The sequence below is a fragment of the Antedon bifida genome, chromosome 9 (assembly GCF_963402885.1).
Source record: "Antedon bifida chromosome 9, ecAntBifi1.1, whole genome shotgun sequence".
In the NCBI taxonomy this organism is placed as follows: domain Eukaryota; kingdom Metazoa; phylum Echinodermata; class Crinoidea; order Comatulida; family Antedonidae; genus Antedon; species Antedon bifida.
Genome location: NC_136234.1, coordinates 21,653,976 through 21,673,379, shown reverse-complemented (window position 1 = coordinate 21,673,379; position 19,404 = coordinate 21,653,976). Strand labels below are relative to the sequence as shown.

The 19,404-nt window shown below is 33.9% G+C and overlaps 1 protein-coding gene across 4 annotated transcripts; it reads right to left on the bottom strand.

Annotated features, from left to right (window-relative positions):
• Window positions 1–1,798: 1,798 nt before the first annotated feature.
• Window positions 1,799–19,102, bottom strand: LOC144851443 (threonine aspartase 1-like). 4 transcript variants are annotated; one of them, XM_078708919.1, is made up of 12 exons: window positions 18,992–19,091; window positions 15,422–15,489; window positions 13,625–13,693; window positions 12,745–12,865; window positions 12,260–12,344; window positions 11,710–11,837; window positions 11,420–11,457; window positions 3,456–3,572; window positions 3,106–3,295; window positions 2,756–2,901; window positions 2,438–2,536; window positions 1,799–2,102 (listed from the first exon to the last, which is right to left on the bottom strand). In XM_078708919.1, the coding sequence occupies exons 1-11, from the start codon at window positions 19,026–19,028 to the stop codon at window positions 2,459–2,461; spliced, it is 1,077 nt and encodes a 358-aa protein (XP_078565045.1). In that variant the 5' UTR covers window positions 19,029–19,091; the 3' UTR covers window positions 1,799–2,102; window positions 2,438–2,458. The 4 variants fall into 4 exon arrangements, with proteins under 4 accessions (XP_078565045.1, XP_078565046.1, XP_078565044.1 ...); XM_078708920.1 differs by having other exon boundaries at window positions 1,799–2,536; window positions 18,996–19,102; XM_078708918.1 differs by having other exon boundaries at window positions 1,799–2,536.
• Window positions 19,103–19,404: the final 302 nt, after the last annotated feature.

Genomic DNA, 19,404 nt, shown 5'->3' with positions numbered 1-19,404 from the left:
AAACCAATGCTTATCCCACCGTAAAAGCTCCGGTACGTGAGGAAGAATTAGGTCTACCACCCAGCCCAAAAAACAGAAAGTGCGGCCTCGGACTGCAGCATATCGAAGACGCGAGGTTGAAAGGGTAAGTAAGATTTTATTAATTTTTATAAGCCCTGGCCAACTATAATCCTCCTGGAATTTATATGTCAAATATAAGTTCCAATGACAGCACAGAAGTGCTACAGAGATATAAAAAAAAGATTTCAGAAAGAAAAAGACCTTTCATGGTGACTTTTGTCAAGAGGTGGACATTGTTAGACAAGGATACGCAGATGTACACCCTTCAGCGAAGTATACAAATGGTGGATTTATACAATATTACACAATATTTCCATTTAAAGTCCACATGATGATTGATGAACAAGCACAGCTCTATTTAGAACAACTAAAGAACGGTCCAGTGACACTGCACCTCTTGCAATCACTCACTCCAATATTCTCAAATAAACTAAAAAAACATTTATTTCTTTCAACAGAAAGTATAAAGAAGATCAGTGGTTGCTACTGATCAGTAAGAGGTTGCAAACAGGATTACATGAAGGGGTCAGTCAGAGCACGATCAGGCCATCCTATGAGCTATATTAAAGAAATTGAATTAAAAATATCAAAGAATATTCCTTTTTACCCGTTCATATTTTCCGCAATAATGTTCCCTTATTCTTCAATTTATTTTACTGTAATATTTTATGGGCCAACAACTATTCTTCAAATATGAATAAAATACACATCCTTTGTAATGTAATGCTGATATATGTAAAGTTTTGATTAGCTTTCTAAAGTCTGACAAAGGATGTCAAATTATCAGGCCTTTGAATCCATCCGCCCCTGCACATTCTAGATTTTTGGCATTCAAAGCCTTAGGCATTCAGGAGGGAAGAGAAGACATTTTAGTAAATCAAACGCAATTTAATGACATGCACTATGGGCCCACCTTTTTAGGCCTAGGCCTGACATCTTCAAAGTATAAGTGCGATTATTGAGGACTTGGCAGCTCTATTATTTAAAATGTTCTTAGCTCAGCCCCAACCAGGGATATATAAATGTAGGAAAGTGAGACTCCTATATTTTGTTTTATATTTCAAAGTATACATTCAATTTCCGGGGACCTATTTACGATTTTTGCACAGCAACCAGCCTACGCCTCTGTGCAGTACGTGGAGGTGTAATTGGAAACAGGGCGGTTAGTACCTACGGGTAAATAATACTGGACCATTACCTGTTTGGTGCTGGCCCTTTTTTTAAAGTCAATAGTTGTTTTTTTCTGCAAAATTTGTATACAGAAAAAAAAAAAAAGATAAAATATAAATAAATAATGTATCAAAAGAGACATATGGTACAACAACACAGATATTTGAAATGAATTGGGGTTTTTTTGCGTACGCACGCTTTGAAAGTTAAAAATCAATTTCTAATCAACTTTCTACACGTTTCAGGACATTTTAAGCATTTCACATTTTTCAAAAAATGTGTTGCATTGCGCGCGCGCTTTTGCGCACCGACCTGTATAGTATATCACAAAATACTGTGTTCTTTAAACACACTAAAATAATATAACATAATGTATAAACCTTTCATATCAGTAAGTAAAAGTTGCAAACCAACCCCCTTTTTGTCAGAAAGTATATTTCTGATCAGTATGAACCTGAAGTGACCAGACCTCATGTTGTCATAGTTGAAAAGCACAGCCTCCTTAGTCAACCAGTATTGTAATCAGCATGTTACCATAACTGAAGTGACCAGATTTGACGTTGTCATAGTTGAAAAGCACAGCCTGCAGTCAACCAGTATTTGTGATCAGCATGTTACCTTAACCGAAGTGACCAGACTTCATGTTGTCATAGTTGAAAAGCACAGCCTCTTAGTCAACCAGTATTTGTGATCAGCATGTTACCATAACTAAAGTGACCAGATTTGACGTCATAGTTGAAAAGCACAGCCTCCTTAGTCAACCAGTATTTGTGATCAGCATGTTACCTTAACTGAAGTGACCAGATTTCATGTTGTTATAGTTGAAAAGCACAGCCTCCTTAGTCAACCAGTATTTGTGATCAGCATGTTACCTTAACTGAAGTGACCAGATTTCATGTTGTCATAGTTGAAAAGCACAGCCTCTTAGTCAACAAGTATTGTGATCAGCATGTTACCTTAACCGAAGTGACCAGATTTGACGTCATAGTTGAAAAGCACAGCCTCCCAGTCAACCAGTATTTGTGATCAGCATGTTACCTTAACTAAAGTGACCAGATTTCATGTTGTCATAGTTGAAAAGCACAGCCTCCTAGTCAACCAGTATTGTGATCAGCATGTTACCTTAACCGAAGTGACCAGATTTGATGGTGTCATAGTTGAAAAGCACAGCCTCCTAGTCAACCAGTATTTGTGATCAGCATGTTACCTTAACCGAAGTGACCAGATGTCATAATTTAAATGCACAGCCTCCAAGACAAAGAGATTCACCCGTTTTGCTTTCTTTCGATAGTCTTGACATCTTGACCTAAACAAAGCAAAACATGTTTACATCATTCATTTCAATGTGATTTTCTGTATTTTCTGATAGAAAATATATATTTATATCAACAAGGCAAGGTGTACTGGTCCAGCTCAGCCCTGTGCTGAGCTGGTGGCAGCTTCTATAAGACACGAAGAGACCCTTTGTTGTATGTGATTAGTGAATTTGAGAGGGGTAAACAAATGATTGAATTGTTTTGTATACCTTTGGATATTTATCTCTAGTAGACATGTAACCCAGACACATGCTATCTGTTGTGTGAGCCCAAACAAGTTCAGCATTATTTTGATTGTAACTCAACACAATAGCACCACCTAGCTTCTCACTATCATTACAAAGCAGTGGGCTATCTGTAAATACAAACAAAAAATTAATTCATCAATCTGACAAATTATAGGTTACCACTATAAAGGCCTACAGTAGGCAATGCACACAATAAATCTGTGATAGCAAAAGAAAATATTGCAGAAAACAATGTGAAAGCACAAGACTTGTACCTGTACCACAATACTAACAATCTTTCTATAAAACAATAATTTAATAGCTGCACTTACTAACAAAGTCATTAGTGAAGGTTTCTTGAATAGCTTGAAAAGGGTTGTCTTTATTAAGTACATTCTGGCAACACTTTGAAGCCAAGTTTGTTCGTATAATCTGTTCTCCACTACCGGTTGCCGAGCAGGATACTCCAAAGTTATCTTCTTCACAATTATGTGACCAGCAACCACAACCAAACATGGCTGCCTAAAGTAATATAAAACAATTGTTAAACCTTAATAAAATAGTAAAATGCTAGAACAGAACAGACATTATCTGAAAACTAATTTTAAATGACTAAATTAATGTAATATTTATCTGTATTTCGTGCTAAATATTTGGTTTAAGTAAAATAAAAAGTCTTTACATGTCCAATTCGCCCAGGATGTTTTAACAAAATTCCTCCACTAGAAACCGCAGAACTGATGTTTCCACTTGTATCCAGACATATTGCACCGACTGTATCCATAAGAAAACTGGACCCCTGTGGACAACAACCACAGTAAACAACATTAAACAACAACATTAAACATAAAACATAGCTTTATTGAAATTATGTCCACAAGAAGAATTTTACAATGATAAAAAAAATCATTTAACCAAAAATATAAAAAACAGCACAGTATGATACACAATATACTGAATAATTAAAATATAAAAAACAGCATAACATTATACATAATATACTAAAATAATTAAATATAATGTGATGATATATTTTTTTTTAAATGTAAGAAAAAGATGAAGACATCTTCGATCTAATTGTAAAACAAAGGATATGAAGTATAAACAGACAGCAATTAGACCTTTAAAGGCTTGTTTCTGTTGTATTTTTTTAATTTGTTGCTGTAGTACATTTTAAGAGGAGAACCAGCTGGGAACACAGTTTCGTTTGTACAGGTTTAAATTTGCCTCCGAATTTGTAACAATCTCTGATGAATAAAGTCCTCTTTCACAAGAAATGGTGTAAAAAAGACTAAAAAAAATCCACCACTGTCACAATGGGAAACGGAGGGAGGAGAAACCTGTAAAATCACAGCTTCAAATTTGTCAAAGAATAAATACGACAACAGTATTATTGGTCTTTACTGTGACGATGATTTAGTTAATCAAGAAAAATATTTGTCAAGTTGACAATTGATGCAAACAAGGACTGAATGCATTTAAAAAAAAATGTAACAGCTAGAAAAAGATGATAACATCTTAGATCTAATTGGATATGAAGACAAGATGATAACATCTTAGATCTAATTGGATATGAAGACAAGTCCACAAATGATCCAATGCTGACTCAATGGATCAAGACGACAAAATAGTATTTTTGTTAGATGGATTAGATGATATTATTGATCTTTACTCTGATGATGATGATTTAGTTAATCAAAAAAGATATTTGTCAATTGATGCAAACAAGGACTGAATGCACCAAATGAATGGTCACTCCCAGGCGACTGTAAAGAGAGAAGACACAAGCTTAAGCTTTGCCACGCCAGAATCAAGCAATAAATTCAGTATAAATAACGGTGACCCTGGGTAAGATACATGTTCCAGGGTGCTTCAAACCACTCGCCTGCAGTAACAGATAGAAGGCCCAAGTGCAGTGGTGGGCATTAAACCCGATGGAAGAGGTGGGCCTCAGCAATTGGAGAACTGAGGCCTGGATGATGAGGCACCATTGTTATTTACGATTGACACACTTTTATCCAGTCACCTGGGATACGGACTTATCCGTAAAATTGTATTTTTTATAAATGTAAGAGAATTAGAAAAAGATGAAGACATCTTAGATTTTAAAACAACTGGATATGAAGTCCACAAAACTTCCAAATAATCCAATGCTGACTCACGAGATGGCTCAAAACAAAATAGTATTTTTGTTAGATGGATTAGATGGATAAGAGGAATTAAGATTTAGTAATGCAGGATTAATTCATCTTTTCATGAAAGAAACACTAGAAAAAAGTACTGTGGTACTTATTTCACAATCAAAAAACATATATGAATTCATAAAATGGAAGAAGGAATTGTCATTAGACAAAAGTTCACAGCACCAACAATTGATTGGCGATTGACAATATTTATATGAATTGCACCAGTAACATCCAGAAGTAGGTACAATATGTAAAAATCCAATGTTACTACTTCTGTCAATCTGTATGCTGTGGGAAGAAAATCAAAGTCTTCCTAATAATAAGACATTTTCCATGAAATATTTTGTAGTATGTTGAATCAGTTTAATAAACAACAACATATAAAAAGATCTCTAAATTAATAGATGCTCCAATGGAGTATGAATACTGCTATGACTTTGTTAGGAAAGTGTATGTATAATTTTATACATATTTTACATTATATACTGAGCAAGAGCAGACAGCTTTTAACATGAGCCGTCCAAAGACTAGAGAAACATCTGGACAAACCAAACAGGAATCTGTGAGGAAATGGATGCTAAATTTTCCACTCTTGATCATATTACTGTCCTCAAAGCTTGATAGAATAGGCGACCAGCTCAACACTATTGAATCGTGCTGTGACTACATCGAATCCAACCAACATGACTGTTAACAATGCGCTATTGATGAGAACACCAAGTTGCATTTGTCGCAATATCTTAGCTAATAAGACCTTGAGAACAGATCAAGACGAAATAACAAATGGTTTGAATACCATCGCTACAGGAAGCAGGAAGGATGGCCCAAGATTAAGAGACTTAGGCAGGAAACAAACTGTAATAACAATATATGAAATCTTAGAATGTAATTAAATACATTCACTTCTGTATTTATTTAATTTTACAGCTGTTGAATTCTGTGCTTCATTTTTATATTATGGATGTGCAGTTTTCAAAGACATCTTGCCTAAAGAATACTACGTACATTTTTGTTTACTTTTGACAAAAAATTATGACATAATTTCTATTTTTATTGACTAAAAACAATCTCAATCACCTCATCTTCATCAACGGAAGAAGAATTCAATTTACACTTCGATGCAAGAGGAGATTGCCCAGAGTTCCTTGCAAGTGGCAGAGACTTTTAGTCTTAATACCAATTCATTCAAATGCTACATTCTTGGTTAAAATTGAGGATGCATGTCATGTTTTGTAATGTCAATATTTCCTTTTGTTTAAAAAAGCAAAATAATCAAACTAAGTTCACAATCGTGTTTTCATACTAATTTGATTAATTTAGACCAATCAGTGGTTACTGAAATGTCGGATATGTTTAGATACAGTACCATTCTGTAGATTTTTTTTCTCTGATATTGTTTTAAAATTTCAGCTCATCAATGTTTGAAACTTCACCGTTTATTACCATGAAGATGAGAGTTTTAGCAATCGATGGAAGATGGAAATGGATCGGACATGTATTGAGAATGAACCGAAATATATAATACACCAAGAATAGCATTGACATGGCCACTTGAAAGCAAGAGTGGGGAGACCTAAAGAAAACTGGAGAACTGTAGAAAAGGAAAGGAACAAACTTGGGTACATTTCCAAGATAGGGAAGTGTGGAGGACAGAAATACTAGGCCCTATTCTTCATGGTGGGGGATATTTCTGATGTTGATGTTCTATGGGATGGAAAGTTGGTTCCTACAGCTATTTGTAAACTGTCTTGTAATCCACATGAACTACACAGACAAAATTACTTTGCTATACAATGGAACAGAACTTTCAAATTTACGAAACAACAGTTTCTGAAAATCTTAAGAAATGATTAAAGGAAAACACATCCGTATATCAAACATACTATTACCAAAAAACCTGAAGCAAATTATACGGAAGATTCAAAGATTTTCCAAACGTCAACAATTGACATTCCTGAATCAAAACTGACTGAATTTTATCATCCTGCAACACACACAGTGTCCGTGAAAAGAATTACAGAAGGAACGGCTATGGGATCTACTTTATTGCTAAATAGATCCACTCATTGCTAACATCTTCCTGGAGGAGCTCTAACAACTAGCACTTTACTCCAACAAGCGACCAAAACTCTGGCTTTGATATGTCGACGACATATTCATCATTTGACAGCACAACGTGGACCTAGATTGTTTTCTAACGCGCATTGACTTTGAGGGTTATGAAACCAAAGTTTCAAAGAATCTTCACCAAAAAATGGTTAAAGGAAAATGCATTCGAATTTTAAAACACAGCATTACAAAAAAACCTCAAGCGAAACTGACGGAATTTTACCATCCACCCACATACACAGTTTGCGAGACATTAACAATGCCGGCAACAATAACACTAACAGAGGTGCAGTAATAATCACATTCACTTTTTTAAAGGTAATGCCATGCTAAAAATATATTGAGCATAAGAAAATAAAAGTATTACACATCACATTCTTACAGGTTTTTTTCCAATAAAAGAAGGAAATGGATGGAAACGGAGGGATGTCTTTTAGGTCAACAATCCAGCAGAGAGACAAAAAAAAATTAAATGCAAACTGTGGGACAGCAACAGTTCTAGATAGATGAAGTAGTACAGTAACAATAAATGTTTAGTGCACAAAAGGACATTGAAGGTTTATGCACTCGCAAGCTTATACATGGATGATGCACAAACTTCAAAATGAGCAGCGCGTCAACGAAACTGTGCTCTCAGCTGGTGTTCCTGCTTAAATGTACATATGAAGATGAAAATGTGTATTAAAAATATAACATCTTGAAACAAGATCGTCGCTGTCCAAAAAAGCTTATGCAATTTAGCCGAAAATCACTCCTCCATTTTAGAAATTTGGATCTGTTGATTTTATAAAAATGCAAAAAAAAAATGAAATATTTAATATAGATAATTGTTCTATGAAGATTTAAATTATGTATAGTATAATGATGAAAAAAATCACTACAGTTTACTACTACATTATAATAATAATACTATTATATTATATTTTATGACTGTCAACCCTGTTAATGGTGACGTTTTGTCACTGTAGGGTGATGAAATAAAAAAATAAATAAAAATACAGACATGAAATTGGCAATATTTACCGCCAACTTGAAGACAATTTGTAAACATAGATTTTTATGTTTTATTTTAAAACATAAACATCTATGTTTTAACTAAACCATTAAACTAGACATATTCTTATTAAAATTTAATTTAAATTGTATTGCCCCCTGAAAAATGTTTTTATTGAATAGGCCATTTGAAATACAGTATTAAAAAATTGGATCAGGGAAAAAATAATATTACCTGAAAAACTTTTTTTTAAATTCAAAGTTTATTACTCAACATTTGCCATATTTTGGGGACAATACTGTACATCTTTAACATAATGTTGTTTTTCTAAACACATTTCATAACATGTTTTTATACAAAGGTAATTATCTAAAAAAATTCAGTTAAAATGCTTGTTTCATAAGAAATGAAAACTCATTGTCAGGTTCATTTTTTCACCATTGTCAATGTTTTTAACTTAGATGTCAATTTTGATTCACAAACTACAGTGTAGTAATATTACATGTTTCAATCCATAGTGGTGCAGTTCAATTTGTACTCATCAACAGTTGCAATAAACATTTGGTATGGTTGCAATGCATGTGACGTTTCAATCCATACTGGTGCAGTTCAATCTATTTGTACTCTATCAACAGTTGCAATAAACATTTGGTTTGGTTGCAATGCATGTGACGTTTCAATCCATACTGGTGCAGTTCAATTTGTACTCCATCAACAGTTGCAATAAACATTTGGTATGGTTGCAATGCATGTGATGTTTCAATCCATAGTGGTGCAGTTCAATCTATTTGTACTCCATCAACAGTTGAAATAAGCATTTGGTATGGTTGCAATGCATGTGACGTTTCAATCCATAGTGGTGCAGTTCAAATTATTTGTACTCCATCAACAGTTGCAATAAACATTTGGTATGGTTGCAATGCATGTGATGTTTCAATCCATAGTGGTGCAGTTCAATCTATTTGTACTCCATCAACAGTTGCAATAAGCATTTGGTATGGTTGCAATGCATGTGACGTTTTAATCCATAGTGGTGCAGTTCAATCTATTTGTACTCCATCAACAGTTGAAATAAGCATTTGGTATGGTTGCAATGCATGATGTTTCAATCCATACTGGTGCAGTTCAATCTATTTGTACTCCATCAACAGTTGAAATAAGCATTTGGTATGGTTGCAATGCATGTGACGTTTCAATCCATAGTGGTGCAGTTCAATCTATTTGTACTCCATCAACAGTTGAAATAAGCATTTGGTTTGGTTGCAATGCATGTGACATTTCAATTCATAGTGGTGCAGTTCAATATATTTGTACTCCATCAACAGTTGAAATAAGCATTTGGTATGGTTGCAATGCATGGGACGTTTCAATCCATACTGGTGCAGTTCAATCTATTTGTACTCCATCAACAGTTGAAATAAGCATTTGGTATGGTTGCAATGCATGTGACGTTTCAATCCATAGTCGTGCAGTTCAATCTATTTGTACTCCATCAACAGTTGAAATAAACATTTGGTATGGTGGCAATGCATGTGATGTTTCAATCCATACTGATGCAGTTCAATCTATTTGTACTCCATTTTTCAAATTCCACAATTCCTTACGAAAATATGTATCCTTACATTTTATTTCCCAATCCAAACAATTTAGTTACTTTCCTTTTTATTTATTCCAGCTTCCGTTGGTATTTAATTTTCAAAGTCAAGTCAATTCCGCTTTCCTTTAATTTCCATAAATTGTTAATGAATGTTTCTTTTTGGAAGTTCTGGAAATGTATTCAGATGGCAACATAGTGCAAAACATCTGACCAATGAGAATACAGCAATAACAATTCAACAATCGTTGGCTGCCAAGCTCCATGGTAAATAATGTTATGGACAAAATAACTAATCATATCAATTCAATGTTTTTATCTTTTCTCTCAATTGTTCCTTGTCATTCAATGTTTTTGTCTTTCCTATGCATTGTTCCTTGTCATTTAATGTTTTTGTCTTTTCAATGCATTGTTCCTTGTCATTCAATGTTTTTATCTTTTCCCTCCATTGTTCTATTCAATGTTTTTATCTTTTCCCTACATTGTTCCTTGTCATTCAATGCTTTTGACTTTCCCCTGCATTGTTCCTCGTCATTTAATGTTTTTGTCTTTCCCCTGCATTGTTCATGTTGTTGTCTCTTTATCATAAACAATTTAAAGTATGTTCTAGTTCTTCTTTTTACTTCTTGATTTAAACTGTATGATATTTTATTTTAACAAGTTAACGTACAGTACTGTGGTATAAAGTCAGCAATGGCCTTGTATCATGCAGTTTGCAATGCAGTGAAATAATTGTCATTCAGTCACATTTTAACGGTTATTTCCAATAATTGTCTTCAGAAACCAAATAAATTCCTGCAAATTTCTTGCAAATCGCATTAATTATTATCAGTGACATGAAGGCTTGCTTGTTATTTTGTGGTGTTTTTTTTTTTGGTGAATCAATCATTACTAACAGTTATCATTTCCCTCCATGCTTTTTATTTATTTCAGCACAAATTACACAATGGATAAAGTTTTATTTTAGGCTTAGGGAGTGAAGTAAAAACAGTTTCTGGCAAGTATGTTTTGCATTCCAGTACGTTGAACTTTCAAATACTTGACTGTTACAAAATCGTAACTCCATCCCGCACATACATTAGACTCTAACATTTTACATTTCATTATGTTATTTTATATATTTGTTTACTCATAAGTCAGAATTTAAACAAGAGTGTGATTAAATAAATACACAACAATTTCATAAGTTAAAGATGTATTGTCTCCAAAAACATGAAAAATTAAGATTAATAAAATCAAAATTTGAATAGGCCATTTTGTAGATTTAACAAATTTAATCACTATGGTAACAAAAAAATGAAAAAAATAATGTTTTTATTTGACAAATGACAAATAAACAGTTAAATTCAATCAAAAACCCATTGGCTGGCAGCCAATTTTACTATTTTGCTTGAAATTACAGTTTTTTTCATGTAAATAATTGTTTTTTTTCGATCCAGTTTTTGGTCAAAGTGAATAACTATTACGCGACATTAAAATGGCATATTCAACAAAAAAATTGTAAAAATTATTTTTTCAGCTGCGACAATACATCTTTAATACAAAATAAGAATGTTTTTAACATAAATCATTAAATGTGATCACAGCTTACATACAACTAAAGCCTTGTCTACACTATCAAACTTTATGTGACAAAAAAATGTGATGTACCCATATATGGACATGATGATGTCATATCACTGCCATATTTGGGCACATCACACTTTTTTGTCAAAATAATTTGATAGTGTATATAAGGCTTAAAGATAATGAACCCTACCTACCTCTTGGCATTTCTGGAAACCTTCATGTTTTGTTACACCTTCATGTTTTGCTACACCTTCATGTTTTGCTACACCTTCATGTTGTGCTACACCTTCATGTTTTGCTACACCTTCATGTTTTGCTACACCTTCATGTTTTGTTACACCTTCATGTTTTGCTACACCTTCATGTTTTGCTACACCTTCATGTTTTGCTACACCTTCATGTTTTGCTACACCTTCATGTTGTGCTACACCTTCATGTTTTGCTACACCTTCATGTTTTGCTACACCTTCATGTTTTGCTACACCTTCAGAGAATCGTCTTTTGTACTTCTTGTAACTTTTCAAGGAACGTTCTGTGGTCATTGTGCCTGGTAATGCTTCTTCAATCCCATGATCCTTTGCAAACTGTTTGGCACCATTGCCCACGAGAAAACTAAATTAATAAAATTTAGACAATATAAATTTATTACACAAAACAAATGTTATCAATGAAAAAATATATATATTTTATTGTATTAAATATTAATATATTTATAATTTGTTTAGCTCTTTTGTATTGCATTATTATTGTTTATCATTTGACATGCCTAACTAATAAAAGTTTGGACAATTTAACAGGCACATTCAGTGGCAGATCCCGGATTTTGAAAAAGGGAAGGGGGGACAGGGCATACAAATGTTGAAATGAATGGCTGAGCTTAATTTGATGTCCAATTTTTGCATTACAGTTTGCAAAATTTGGGAATGACCGGGCCGGATCCACCCCGGACATTGTCTCCTTGTCCCTTTCGTTATTGAGTTTGCATTTTCAGTCAATGCAACACAGTAGCGGGACAAAACAGTATAAATTGTTACCATGGTGGAACTCTACCTAGTGGCATTTTTCCCTTCATCTGTTCCTTTAGCAAACAATGTGCAGCTTCTATAGGATTTTTAACACCTGGAATAAATAAAAATAAATGTTTTGGAGACCCGACTACAATTGTTCATAGTTGTTTAGGGATATTTCATTCTAACTCAACAAAAGGCATGAATGGCTTCAGAGGATTTCTTTTATTTTAATCACTTTAAACTTTGAGTTCAAATCCCATTTTTTTTATTATCACCCAAAATGCTAACTTTATTTTACAAGAATACATAATGCGTCATCTAGTTATAACTGTAAATTGTTTAGCACAATACACTGTTTAATTCAGGCTTAGTTTTTATCTTGAATTATCTGTTATTGTGCGATTACTTTTTTAAGGACATTCCAATATATTGAGTTACAAAGCGTATGACCTAAAAAAACTATTTAGTTGAAAAAGTAGCTGAATCTTGGACAGTTTTTGTTTTTTTACCTTGTAAGGCTCCCACAGAAGCTGACAACTTGGCTTTACCATCCATTACACTAGCATCACATTCCACAGTGCCATGAAAAGTCAGGTTCGATCCAGTTCCAGAATTTGTAAACGGATCATCCTATTTTGTAAAGAAATTTATAGAAACAAACATTAGTAAAGTATTGAGGCCAACTTAACAAGGTGAAGCCTCCTCTTACATAAACAATGGTGCTGGTAGGGAGCCTGTTTGTGAAAGACAGGACGAGTCGATAGGTGAGAACACTGTCGATCGTGCAGCAGGTCACCGACCAGCTATACCGTAAATTTTTTCCGAATTATATTTTCAGCTAATAGCACCTTGTTTTGTCTATACTGCTAGCCTAGTCAACAACGTCATGCGTGTATACCACCAATGACATCATGCTATATTTAGACGTTGAACAGGGTTTGCCCACTGTCTGGTCATGGTCTTGGTGAACGTTTAAACAATGGTATATTAAATAGTATCAGTATATGCAATCAAAATAGGCAGGATATTGAAACGTGTTAACTCCAAAATCAATGGAGCGTGTCTCCTGTTTCTGCTGTACTATCATGAATATTCATTTGCTTATTTATTAATAATCAATTTGCTGACGTAATTACTTAAATCCACAAGATTATGAATAAAGGAGCGTTAGTGTGTTAACCGCAGTAAACTTTGTGTTTACTACGTTACACGGAGTAATATAATTTTGACACGGCCCCTTATTATGATCGTTTGCGAAATTCCAAAATACTTCTCTACAAATTAGATGTGCATTCAAAAAACAAGAGACACAAATGAGTGCTTCCATCTAGTACTGTAGAAAGATATTACAAATATCAATTTTGATTTGTTTGATAAAATTGATTTTACCTCTAATACTTTCATAACAGCAACTAATGTAGCTAAAGATGAAGAATGGCTCTTTAACATTTCAATGCCCTATAAATATAATATAATAATAATAAATAATAATTAATAATATAAATAATAAAATATGCAAAATAAACATTTATTTCTAATAATCACTATAAATTTCTTATTAATACAGTAGGACAATAATTTAAAGTGGAGCTCCACTTAGACTCTCAGCTTATATTATGTTTAAGTAAAAAAAAAGTAAAAAAAATATGGAATGGCAATAACATTTTATTAATATACTGCACTTTTCAGTAACTTAGGGGTTATAAATATTAGTTTACAATACAGTATATCGCGAAACGTGTTACACTTGGTGACGGACGAGTTATAGTCACCGTGGTGAACGCGTTGGTATAATTTCTCCCTTTGGGTAAATTATAGTGTCAAAAAATGGCGAATCAATTTTATACACAATTAATTCAATTTGTTTAGGCCCAAGTAATATTTCAGATAAAAATGTCAGTATGTTTTACATAAAACATCATGATTTGCACTGTACAACAGCATAATCTTAATTAACTAGGACTAGCTAGGCTGCCTACTCAGCCTAAGCTAGCTAGGCTTGAATTCATGTCTAGGCCTATGTATTCATGGGTTTGAAAAGGCTTGGTCGTTTCGCCCCATTTATCACTCTTGGCTTTTCTCGCACATTACGAATTTTGAAACACAAAATCCTCTAAAAACAAACTGTATTGCCCACATAACAGAATAGTATGGATGTATATATGGAAACTTAGGCCTGACTGAAGAGCAATTCAAGTAGCCTATCATTATTGGTAGTTCGGGCGGGGCTTTGTGCCAGAACAAACTTCACTGCTGTAAGGCTATCACGGCCTAGTTAGGCCAAGCAGCATTGGTACATACCTTGTAGGCCTAGGCCTAGCTTTATTGAATATATAGCCACGCCTTTCTCTGATCTTGTTAAATTTGATATTTTAGTAATAATCTCATAATCACATCATTTCACTGTGAAACATGATATCGTCACATCCAGAATGTTTTAATATACTTTTCACCCGTTAAAAACAACATCGCATAGAGAACAGATTGCCAGCCATGCCAGCAGTGTGTGATCTTGAAAAATGTCACATGATCATACTCTCTAGTATATTGGTGAAGTGTCTATTGATGCAAAATTGCGCAATGTATACTTAATAAAAAATACCAGAAATAGAAGGATCTGGAAAAATGGGTGGAGCTCCACTTTAATGTTCTGTACAGAAACAGCCGTGCAATTTAATGTCTTCATTTATGTATACAAACAATATAATATAGTTTTGCCATGTACATCTCACATAATATAGTTTTAATAAAAACAGGTTTTTTTGTATCATTCCCTAAAATTTGGCTTAAATCATTTTTTTTGCCATTCAAAATCGGCCTGTTTGGGCTTTACAGTTTACACGTTTAATAGTCGCATGTGGTGACGTGTAAATTTGGAGATAAACCAGCTGTTTCAAAAACCCAACTCATGAGGTAGATTGTTCTTAAACCGCATGCTGATTAACAGCAAGATAATGAGCAATTTGACCTTACTATTGTAAAAAGAGGCATGAAATATGACCTTGCTGGGTAAATATTAGTTTGCATGTGCAAATTTGTTGTTTACTGAACAGTTCGTTTGGTTAGTCCAAAGAGTAATTTAGATTACATGTGCAATTGAGTTTAAAGTCCAAACACAGCCTTAGTAGTTAAATTTACACAACCATTTTTGGTAAGTTAATTAAGTAAAGGTTTATGATAACTTACTCTTGCACATGCCAGCTTGCATACTTGATTGTAACCGGCTTCTTTAGAGGGAGCATGATACCCAGCACCTAAATATGAATAATACAAATGCTCGATTTTAGTTTAGTGTGTGTACAGTTTTTTTTTTTTTTAGTCCGGACCAGAATTTTCCATAGATTACAAAGCTGGAATCTGTAATCGATCAGGGTAAAAAGCGTTTTTTGAGAAAAAAAATAACGTAATTTGTTGATAAAAGTTTTACATACCTACTATTAATTATCTTCTTAATTTATTAAACTATCCCAAAACAATTAAATCAAATTATTACAAACGTATTCTGTATATTTCAAGTCTAAAACTTGCCAGACAGGCCAATTAGGCTAGGCCCATGGAGTAAAGAATAAGAGGAGACACAACTTGAATAGTTCAATCAGTTCACCGTATTTACCGCTTCCTTAAGGCTATGCTTGTAATGAGTATTTAATAGGTGCTAAACACTGCCGTTACGTAACCCAATTAGCAAAGATTACAATGTTTACTGCCCGCGGTCAATTTTGGTGTAAGTACACATGCGTATTAGGACGTCACAATACTCTTCCTAGGCGATGTGCGTTCAAGCGTAAAAGGTGTACTACAGTATACTGTTTGTAGACCTACTGAACTTGTATTCCGACCTTGTTTATTAATTTTTATAAAAAGCAGCGCTATTCTACTGGATATCTTTTATTAATAAATTAATAATACGAGTTTTATACGGCACCAATAAAGGAATTATATGTATATGGTTTACTGTGTACTAAATGTTGGTAATTTCTCCAGACAACTTATCATGAATCATGATGGATTAATGGGGGGGGGGGGGGGGCTACGGGGGCTGTATCCCCTCGTCGGAGAGCCTATCTCCCCCACTCCCCTGTCTGGGAAACGCGAGTACTTTTCGTCGGGGAATATGATATACAGTAAAAATCATTCGCGTTCACTTCGTATAACTTCAGCGCCTAGAAAAACCGCGACGTTCCATTTTTTTAGTACGTCGGAGCGGAGGGCTATTGCACTTTATATGCATGCATATTGCCAGCGATCTAATAAACAATGAATAGGTACGCGGTTCCCCTTTGTACGAATTGTTTATCATTGGGCCTGCTCCATTGCGGTTTACGTGTGATATCATGTTCCATCCAGGGACCAGAATGTGTACTGTACTAGTTACTTTCCAGGCGAAGTTTACAGCCGCCTCAGTCGTGTACTGTGTATCGACGTACGCAATACAGCAAACGGGTACGAATAATGTTGGCGATCTATTGTTCGTATGTCCGATTTTTTAATTTTACGATTAACCGCTAGGCCTATGTACCGAACTGCACATAATCCTTTTAAACAATGGCTTATAATTACAAATAAGCATAGACTATATTTGTAATAATTTTTAACCAACACATATAATTTGTAGTTGTTGTTACGGGTTGATACTAAACGAATATTCTCGTAGTACCATTTTATACCATATTTTATAATAACGACTATCCGAAAACTAATTGATTAATTTCTTCTTTAATAAAATATTACTACTATTTCTAACGTTATTACAATTATTAATATATTAATATAGACCTACATAAAAAAAACCTATTGCTATTATTATTGATATTGTTTATTATTACTATAGGCGCGCCTATGCCTGAACCTATTAGGCCTACCGGTTACGGTATGCAATAAATATGTCCATCATTATGGGATTAAATATTATCCTTATTTAGGCTATTTATTAAATAATAATATATTACGAACTGAGGCCTACTAATTTATGTAGTATAGGCCTATGTGTAGCCACAAATCGTTAAACGATATATAATTTAGTTCTACAATTTCACTGAACTCTAAGTATGTGATCGTAAAAATCATATATTTTATGATATTAATATCATAAATAATTTAGTTATACAATATCAGACTAAAGTAGAAGAATTTTAGTTTTGCTAAACGGTCATAATATAGACTGAAACATAAATTAAATGTCATATACAGTAATAAAAATAAGAAATTGTGTCGTTGGAATTCTAATATACGTATATTTTTGAATATTCATGAGAACAAATTATATAATTTTTTTCTAAAATATGATTTTAAAATAAGTTGGAGTCTTTAATATGCTACAAAATGCACTAGGGTTCGTAAATTAAAAAGTTGCTTAAACGGTAAAATTTCGATTTACCAAATGATACGTCTATGGCTTGATAAAAAATATGATTAATTTGTTAGCTGGTATAAAAACTGCGATATCTCCGTGAAAATTTACTCGATTTTTAAACGGTTTTTTCGAGAAAAAAGCTCAAAGAACAATGAACAACTGCACAACGGTCATGCTTCACTATGATGTATTAGAAACTACTGCGCAGCCTCTGTTTACTTTTCTTGTCACCGATGTCATGCCTGGCTTCTTCCTTAATTAGGGTGTTACGTAATCAGAGCCGACTCTGCAGCGAGCTGCACGGGTAAACAGGATGTTCTTCAAAGGATCGTTATGGGAAGTTTATTACCCTATGCTTAAGCACTACCGCACAGCGTGATACTAATTGGATTAACTGGATAGCTAGGCCGTGTTGTGCCTCCTCTTATTCTTTACTCCATGGGCTAGGCCTAAGGCGTACCAGGACATCATCATCCCTGCCTGCTGGAGTGCATGGAAAGCACCCAGCACATTATTGAAATAGCACATCGCGAACTGCAACGGCTAGCTACGATGACCATACTATAAATTTAGCTTAGTTTGTGAATGTTTTTTCAATAAAAAAAAACATTCGACTCTCAGTCAATATTTGTAAACTATTGTCTGGGAATTCCATTTTCCCTTGCTGCTACTGATTGTAGTAGCTTTCAAAAGGTAAAATATATGCGGTCCAGACCCGACTTAATATTTAAACTTCAAGAACAGGTTCGTAATTTAAAGTTTGTATCAAAATATGCAATAATAAATTACGAACGCCTCTCATCAGACCAATGTCTAGGATACGTAAATGAGAAGGTAGACTGTAGAACCTTGGTTTTACGTACCTTGATTTTACGTTCCCTGGATTTTACATATGCATAAAATGACCGATGACGTCATCATTTTTCGTAATTTAATACATAAGCATTACTTTCTGGTCTGTTGTTAAATTGCACCCTCAATGTATGTAGGGAAAATAACACTATGTAATAAATTACTAAAAATAATGACATCAGCATTATTTTTTATTTATTTTAAAACTATAGAGGGCGCTTTTAGACATAATCACAAGACAAACTGACAAAGAGCCATTTATATTTATGGCTTTTTAATCACTCAGCAATGAGTTCTGGAAATATAATAATAAATTAATAATGAAATATTAATTTAATCTCTATTATTCTATTAGATTACGCCAGCCGGATGTTATAAAACTGCCATCAATATTAGTTTCTACATTTTTTGGGAAAATGAAACATATACATTCTGGCAATTAATTCATCAATAAGACTAAGAAGAGGGCGACCGGACCATATTGTTAGTTTTAATTATTATAGCCTAGCTAGCAATAAATAGGCCTACCTACAATACAAGTATGTGTGTACCTACGTGTACAGCAATTACACCCTCGCGCGAGATCATATTCTGAAAAAACAAGCTAATACTAGCCTATACACAGAGGACTAAAATATGATTCCTTCTCTCTTCTTCTGCTCTCTCTCCCCAAAAGAAAATCACATGTGAATTTTACAGCTTTCGATCCCTTTATGCAAATGATGGATCATGACGCAGTTTTTATTTTTTCTGTGGCGCCCTCTGTCGCCAAAACCAACCCGCAGCATAAGATCTTTGCCCGCAGCTTAATTTTAAAATTGATGGCGCTAAAAAATAAAATTTATAAGATGGCGTAATTTAAAGCGCCGCAGAAAAAAAAGAAGATGTTATGGTGTGCTATAGAATAGCAATATAGGGCTGTAATCTAGAGCATTTGATAAATTCTTTAAAGAAGCACCACCAA